At 30.8% G+C, this 8765-nt stretch overlaps 1 protein-coding gene across 1 annotated transcript in view; it reads left to right on the forward strand.

Annotated features, from left to right (window-relative positions):
* Positions 1-7720, forward strand: part of LOC142317354 (neurocalcin homolog) — an 85432-nt gene extending 77712 nt beyond the window's left edge. The window contains exons 3-4 of the mRNA XM_075353838.1: positions 2931-3119; positions 7369-7720. Coding sequence (XP_075209953.1) covers positions 2931-3119; positions 7369-7533 — 354 coding nt within the window. The 3' untranslated portion in view covers positions 7534-7720. The remainder of the gene's footprint in view (positions 1-2930; positions 3120-7368) is intronic.
* The last annotated feature ends 1045 nt before the right edge of the window (positions 7721-8765 follow it).

Below are 8765 nucleotides of genomic sequence, written 5' to 3' on the forward strand. Positions count from 1 at the left end.
TTTTTTTATTTATGTGGGCCATTTGGAAAACTCTTGGCTTTACAAAGAAAGCACAAGAGTTTTCAATTCAATCCATTTAGACCAATGACTTTTTAACTTTTTATTACCCAAGTATAATGTGATTTGTACAGCTACAAGTATAAGTGGTTGTTTCAGCTTTGAACTCATCATTTGAAGTAAATCTTTGTCCAGCAAACCATTTCTTCAGGTTTGGAAAGAGGAAGTAATCAGTGGGAGCCAAATCTAGTGAATTTGGCACTTGCGAAAGGACTATGAAGCATAGGTCATGGAATTATGTAGCAGTAACTCAAGACTTGTGTGCAGGTGCATTATCATGATGAAAGAGCTTTTTCTTTTCAACCAGATGTGGATGTTTAGCTTAAACAACAACACCCTTCAATAAGTCCAGTAGTGAACCGTAATACTCCTGTAATGGTGCTCTCTTTTTCCAGGTAATCTGATAGTCAACACACTTTTTCCAGGGAGTCAACACACCTCAAGAATTCCAAAAAACTGTTGCCATGACTTTTCCTGCTGATGAAACTGTTATTGCTTTTTTTGGTTTATTTTAACCTGCTCTCATCCACTGTTTGATCTCTGCATATAATAGTGAATCTGTGTTTCATCTCTGATATAAAATGTTAAAAAAACTCTGTGAAACCACATTTAAATCAGTTCAGTCTAATGCATTTTTGTCAGCTGTTAACAAATATAGCACCCATTGAGTGGAAAGCTTTTTTATACCCAAAACATAATGTAAAATATAGTGGGCATAATCTATTGAGATGTTTGTAATGTTAGTAAGCCCAGGTACCTTCAGTTGCCGATCATCTAATACAGATTGTAGATTTTTGTGATGATTTCATCAGTCAAAGCAGTTTTTGTGCATTCTGAGCATTTATCATCTTGATTGAATGTAGACTATGTCTAAATCCAGCAGTCCATTTTTCTATCGTCAGATATTAAAGAGGAAGAATTCTTTAAAGTGTTATGTAACTCATTTTGTTTGACCGTCAGGATTAAACCTTTCAAGACAATACTTTATAATCGCTCATACTTCAATTTTATTGAAGTTATTTCAACATTTCTCAGAAAATGTCAAAATCTGTTTCCTTTACCAATCTCCATAAGCAACTAAACAACATGTCTGAAACTTTGCAGCATGTCGTTTAAGAATACATATTTACCTAGTCATGTTTCCAGAGATGTCCCATCTCTGTGTCAGGCCAAGAACTTTCCGAATAATCCTAATTTAATCAATTTAAAATATTTTTTATTAAAATATAAATATATATTTATTTATTAATGTATAAAATTTATTAATAATTTTTTAATTAAAATTTTTGAGACTGATGTTTTTAATTAATTTATTATGCTTACAAAAGAAAATCTGTTCTGAAGAAGTACAGATCTCTGTTTTGTACTCATTAGAAAGAGTAAATAGATAAATTAAACATTAATACCAAATCAGATAAAAGAAAATGACAGATGAACTTGTCGATAATGAATCACTGAGTTTAGATTACATTAAAATGTAGTGTTAGAACATTATAAGGTGAAGTAATAATACAATTGGAAGAACGCTTTCACTACATTAAACAGATTGTGGAAGAGTTGTCTTTTTCTTTTAACCAGGAAAGGCTTAATTTCATCATCAATAGAAGAATTAGAAGAAAAAGGAAATCTGTTGTCAGCTGTATACCCAGAAATAGACAAAAATAGTTAAGACAGAAATAAACAAAAATTATTTGAGAGCTTCAAGTAATCAGGATCATACTTCAGATTTAAGCTTTTATCAGTAGAATGTAAATTAATTAATGATTTGAAATTGGATGATATCATTAATGATTTCACTAATTCAAAAGTGAGAAAAATAAAACTATTGATGAATATTTTTATTTAAATTTTAAGCATGGTTAGTCAAATTAGTACCACAAATAAATGTATGTTTTATTGTAAATCTGTGTTTCACATTTTTATTGTTTTAAAACAAGCTTAATTTTGTACAATTTAATTTTATTGTAATAAAAAATTTCATTATAACATTATTTCTTTAATTATGTTTTTGCCATTCAGCTATTTAGAAAAAAATAGTCATAAAGGGCACCATATTTATATTTGCCAAGGGTGCCAAAATCATTGATACAGTTCTGGTCATAAAGAATAATCACATCTATAATTGACTGACTGCACCTTTTGTTACTATAGGCATCTTTCACTCTATCAAAGAGCTGTACTATGCAGAACTCTCACTGTGAAATTGATGGATAAATTTGACAAGCATTCAGCTCTCCCAGTTTCAAAAGGTTGCAAAGGCCTTTTCAGGTGATGGATGTGTTTTTACCTTTACAGGAGAAAGTTCTCCATTCCATACCCACAGGTTTCAATTCAGAAGTGTAATCATAGCCCTGTGTCTTATCATATGTGACTATTTAATGCAAAACAATTATTTTCCCTTGATGAAATCAATTCAGGAGCCTTTGGAAAATTCCCTATCAGTCCTGTTTTTGATTTTCAGTCAAACATTGACACCCACTTCCAAAGCAATTTTATCAACCTTAAGGTGCCGGTCATCTTCATTGAGGTCATGAATCGATTGAATGTTGTAATCCATCACACTTGTCCTTGAACATCTACTCCAACTCTTATTTGCTACATTTTCATGCCGTCCTTTAAATTCGCTAGCCCAGTCATTTGGGTACAAGACAATGTCATACCCCTAAACTGAGCATGCAGTATACTAAAATTTTTAGAATTAATATAACAAGTTATAAATTTATCTGTTTTTGCTGTTGACTGAAAATCAACTGTTATTGAAATCGGTAAAAATTATACATTTTATTTTGTTCATTACTGATTCTCGTAGTTTTTCTTTTATTGACATGTTGATTTACATATGTCACAATTTTTGTTTTTTTGTGTTATTTCAGTTTGCTGAACATGTGTTTCGTACGTTTGATGCTAATGGAGATGGAACAATTGACTTCCGGGAATTTTTATGCGCCCTTTCGGTGACATCGCGTGGAAAACTCGAACAGAAACTGAAGTGGGCATTTAGTATGTATGATCTTGATGGTAACTGGTTCATTTCACGACAAGAAATGCTTGAAATTGTTACTGTAAGTTTGTTTGTGCCATTTCTTAACTGTAATTATAAAAATTATCACTTTTCAAAGAAGTTGATTGATGGATTATTTATATGGTTCTATAATGTTAAAAATCAAAGTCAGACTGTAAGCTGTATGGTGGTATCATAACAGTTTATCTTTTTATCATATGTGTTGAATTGTTTACTTTATGATCATGTATGGTCTATTCCATTACTGTAAACATTACTGATTTAACTTTTCTATACCTTACTGTAAGCTGAATTTTTTTTTTCCCCCTAATGTTGTACATAAATTGCATGCAAAAATAATTACTGTACTTTGTATGTAAATAACAAAAGCAGTTATCATGTTAATATTTCTCTTTTTTTAGAAATAGAAAGTTTTAAATATCCTTAATAAAGAATAATGTGTCTTTAAAAAGACTGGGTTTAGGTGATACGAGGTGTGTTCAAAGAGTAACGAGAATTTTGAAATTTAGCAGGTTGTATTAGTCTGATTCTTGGGATTTTCGTTGTTGTATTGGTAAACATGTCTGAAAAGTATCTGTACATTTTTAGACATATTTGATGTTTATTTTGTTGTCAGCTGTCAAAAGGATAACACATGTTTTGATACAATCAGCGATTTTTTATTTGTATAAATAATGGATAAGAGAATTTGTTTTAAATTTTGCTATAAGAATGGAATTACGTGTAGCAATGTTTTAAAAATGTTAAATATTGCTTTTGGTGAGTCTGCTATGAGTAAAGCAAGGGTTTATGAGTGGTATAAGTGTTAACAAGAAGGTTGTGAAGACCTTGAAGAGCACCCTGTACACCCTAGCACTTCAACAACCGATGAAAACGTGGAAAATGTAAAAAAAAATCATGATGAATGATCACCAAATCACAATCAGAGAAGTTGCTGATGATGTTGGGATATCAATTGGCTAGTGCCATAAAATTTTTTCAGATGTTTTGGGTATGAAACGTGTGACAGCAAAATTTGTTCCAAAATTTTTAAATTGCGAACAAAAACAGTGGCGAATGGATGTTGCTCAGGAGTTACTAAATGAAGTCAACAATGATGCAGAACTACTGAAACGTTATAACAGGTGATGAAACATGGATTTACAGATATGATGTTGAAATTAAGGCTCAATCGTACCAGTGGAAGCATTCTGGATCACCAAGACCAAAAAAAAGGTCGACAAGTACGGTCGTATGTGGTTATACTCATCTTGTTCTTCAATTTTAACGGCATAGTGCATCATGAGTTCTTGCCACAAGGTCAAACAATCAATAAGGAATATTACCTACCAGTTTAACATCGTTTGCGTGAAGCAATCCAAAAAAATGCCTGGATTTGTGGTGAAACAATTCATGGCTTTTGCACCATGATAATGCGCCTGCTTACACTTCATTGTTTGTTCGTCAATCTTTAGCCAAAAACAACAACAATGTAATGATACCCCAGCCGCCATATTTGCCAGACCTGGCTCCGTGTGACTTTTCTCTACTCTCAAAAATAAAGAGAATCTTAAAGGGTCGTCGTTTTACAAGCATAGATGAGATTAAAAGTGAATAGCTGAAAGATCTAAACGCTATTCCAAAGATCGAGTTTCGGGGATTGGAAATAGCGCTGACATAAGTGTATAATATCTAATGGGGACTATTTTGATGCGGATAACATTAATGTAGATGAATAAATAAAATTCTTTCCAAAAAACAAAAATTCTTGTTACTTTTTGAACACTCCTCGTATAAGAGAAAAATAAGTATCATCAGTGATTCATAAAATCGTATCTATATGTAAGTCATAAAATCTTGAATAGAAAGTTTCTATTACAAGCTAAAAGTAAACATTAATAAAACTGGCTGACAGTGTTAAAAATACAGCCAAACCTGTACAGAAATTGTGGCAGATCCGTTGACTGAAATAATAAAATTTCCTGTTTAAGAATCCTGGCATTGAAGAGATTTCTAAATTTCCAAAAAGAGATTTGACCATCTATGCTATGATAACTAAAAACATAATGTATGAAATTTGTTTTTTTTATTCTTCACATCTGTTACGAATTTATCAAAAAGTTATTTTTTAATGCTTGGTTCCCAAAAATCCTACAAAAGGCATACTTGTCAAACAGCTAAAAGGTTAACTCCAGAACCAGCAGCTGAAATACTGCTAACCAGCTGTAAAACACCTTTCAAAAATCTTAAAATAAAGATGTTTGTTGGAGCAAAATACTTTATATATTTTGCCCACTGGGCTGGTGGTAAAATCATCAGAAAAACACCTGTTTAATAGCTGATCTTCAAAGTCAAAGATTCTGAGGTTCAAATCCTAGTAAAAGGTAATTGCTTTTTTACAGATTTGAATACTAGATAGTGGATATCAGTGTAGTTTGGTGGTTGGGATTCAATTTACCATATTTCTCAAGAATAGTTGGTCTGAGTCTGTACAAGACTCCACATCATACAAATCATCCTCATCACATTGAGCCATGGAGGGTTGCTTATTGTTCACTAGTTGAACAGATTGCAACGTACATGTTAGAAAAGAAAATTATTTTTTCAAGTATATTTATCAATTTACTTAATAAATATCATATTACAATCTTCAAAAAAAACTTTGTTAAGCAACATATCTTCTCCAACCAAAAACTGGTAATTTTTTGTTTTACAATTTACGACTAAAAAAGAATATACATCAAATTATATACGTTTTCTAAAATTTCAATAGGAGAAGCTGTTTTACAAAGCTTTTTTTCTAAGAAAAATGAAGATTTGTATGTACGCAGAACTGAAAAATCATGAACTCATAATTTAAATAATATGAAGTGAATTTCAAGATTTAAATATCAAATAAATGTTTTTGAAAAAAAAATGTTGGAAGAGCATGTACAGTATAGATTTTCCTGATTAAAGAAATTGTAATATTTATTATAGTTTATAACATTGTAAAACAATGTATAAATAAATACAGAGTGATCGTAAAGTCATGCAACCCAAATTTTTCCGTTTTGTAGGAATTATAGTTAAATTTGTAAAAGATGTTTTAATTAGGGTAATTTTTTGTGTGACAGAATAGTGTATGTTAGCTCTGCTAGATCACACTTCCAGGCAACAGTGGGCATTGCACCAAGCAGTTTGTTTAGTGGAGTTACTGTGAATTGAAATCATACACGAAGTGTCAAGAAAAGAAGATTTTTAAATGCTTTTCCAGATGCCAATATGCCAAACAGAAACATTTTGTTTATTTAATCATTTTCAAGATACAGGTAGTGTGCATGATCATAAGTATATCGGCCACCCAAGTGTTTTAACTGATGAAAGTCTGCAGACGATAAATGAAACACTTCTTTGTTCTCCAAAATATTCTCTTCGAAATCTTTCTTACCAAATTGAGCTATCTTACAGAAGTGTTCATTAGGCTACTAAATTTCTATAATTACATATCAGATTAACATAAGTCATCAGCTCCAAGAACCAGATAAGGAGAAACAAATGCAGTATTGTCAGCGGTTTAGAAGTTTCATTTGAAATGACACATCTGTTCTAGACAAAGGCTTTTTTCAGTGATGAAGCACGGTTTCATCTTAGCGGATATGTTAACAGCCAAAATTACAGAATGTGGTCTTCAGAGAACCCACATATACTCAATGAACAGTCATTGCATTCGTAAAAAATTGGGATGTAGTGTATGTCGCTGGAGAATTGTCGAGCCTATCTTTTTTCAGAGGCAACGCTGAATGGTATCAAGAAATAATCATGCAGTTTATAGCCTTACTACATGCTGATGAATGTGATTGCTGGCTACAACAAGACAGAGCAACTGTACACACAGCAAATTATGCAAGTTCTTCATGATTTCTTCAATAACTGGATAATTTATTGCGGTCTATGGCCTCCTCATTCATCAGACCTGAGTCCTCCTGATTTTTATATGTGGGGTTTTTTTAAAGATAATGTGTACTCAAACAACCTGCATATACTTGATGAACTTAAACAAAATATTGAGGAATGTATATCAAATATCACTGCTGCTATACTGAAAAACATCATGTGCAATACAAGAAAACTTGTCGATGCATGCATTCGATATCATTTGGGTCGCTTGACTTTGATCACCCATTATATATGTCAAATTTATATATTTATTTTTTTTATATGCTACTATTCAAGATATCTTAATATGAATAAAAAGAAAATTGATTGAGTCGGGTAGTTCTAGGATAAAGTTGTTTTTTTATTAATAAGCATATTTTTTGTTTTTGTAGGCAATTTACAAAACGGTTGGATCAGTAATGAAAATGCCTGAAGATGAATCCACTCCAGAGAAACGAACTGATAAAATATTCCGACAAATGGATAAAAATCAAGATGGAAAGTTATCATCGGAAGAATTTATTGAAGGTGTATTGAAGGAAAATTTAATTATGTAAAAATTTTACAGATGTGCTCATAAAAAATGCATATATTGTTACACTAAATAATAGTGTAAAATTTTTATGCTATAACCTAATGATCATTTGAAACTAAGATTTTTGTTTGGTTTTCCTTATTTTTTTTTTGTAAACCTTTTGTTTTAAAATAAAATAATTTTTCATTTTATTTGTGTCTTTTTATTAATATATAGATTGATTGTAGCAGATTAATATAATTCAGCATTAAAATAAAGGTCACTGTGATTTCTGGTGCTTAAGTGCATAAATAGTAATATTTTGTAATGTTATTTTGTTAATTTTTATTTTTTGAGTTCTATGTCGGCAGTAAAAGAATTTCTTTTCATAAATTACATCTACAGAATGCTTTAATTATCATCGTTATTAATTATCACTTTAGTGATAATTTAGTTTTACTTTGGTGTTTTGAAGAAAATAATTGCCCGAGGGTTAACATCCACTCTTATACTAAAAAAACATTATCTTTTGTACCTGGAAGGAAATGCACTCAAGGAAGATAATTTTTTCAGAATTTACTAGTTTAATAACAAATATATATGTATAATTTGATGTAGAATGCCATTTATATTCATACAAACAGTTTAAATTTGCTGCCTCAGTTTTGTATATTAACCAAACATATCTTATTGAATGTGAAATTCATAGAATTTCTTTCTTACAACAAAGAATCTGTTGGTGATAAAGTCAAATTAACATCAGGATGGGTGGCTACTGTTTCCAAACTGTGAGGTAAGGTAGTCATTACTGAAATATCTGTTGCTTTTAACACTGCATTCTGAACAGTAGCCATGAATCGGCATGACTCATGTCTTCTTGAAACCATTACAATACAATATTATTTATAAATTTGTATATAATTTGAACTTTTTTGAATTTTTATCATCGATAAGAGTATAGTTATTGTACTACATTGAGATGTTCACCAAGTGAACTGGTATATATGGGAAAATAGGTGATCTCTCACGAAGGCCATCTTCTAAGTAGGAAATGAGTGAATATTATATAACATAACAAAATTAAATAAAATTTTAATTTTACTTTTTATTGATAAATGGTTACGTCGTTAACCATTTACGATGTTTTTTGTTGCATTAACTGGTTAATGGTTACATCATTAACAAATTTAAATTTTAAGGTATATGTCCTTTACTTGTTATTGATGACATCACTTATGTAGAGGCATAGATGCAAGTGATATATGCAATTAATGC

This window comes from Lycorma delicatula, chromosome 1 (genome assembly GCF_047948215.1).
Source record: "Lycorma delicatula isolate Av1 chromosome 1, ASM4794821v1, whole genome shotgun sequence".
NCBI lineage: Eukaryota > Metazoa > Arthropoda > Insecta > Hemiptera > Fulgoridae > Lycorma > Lycorma delicatula.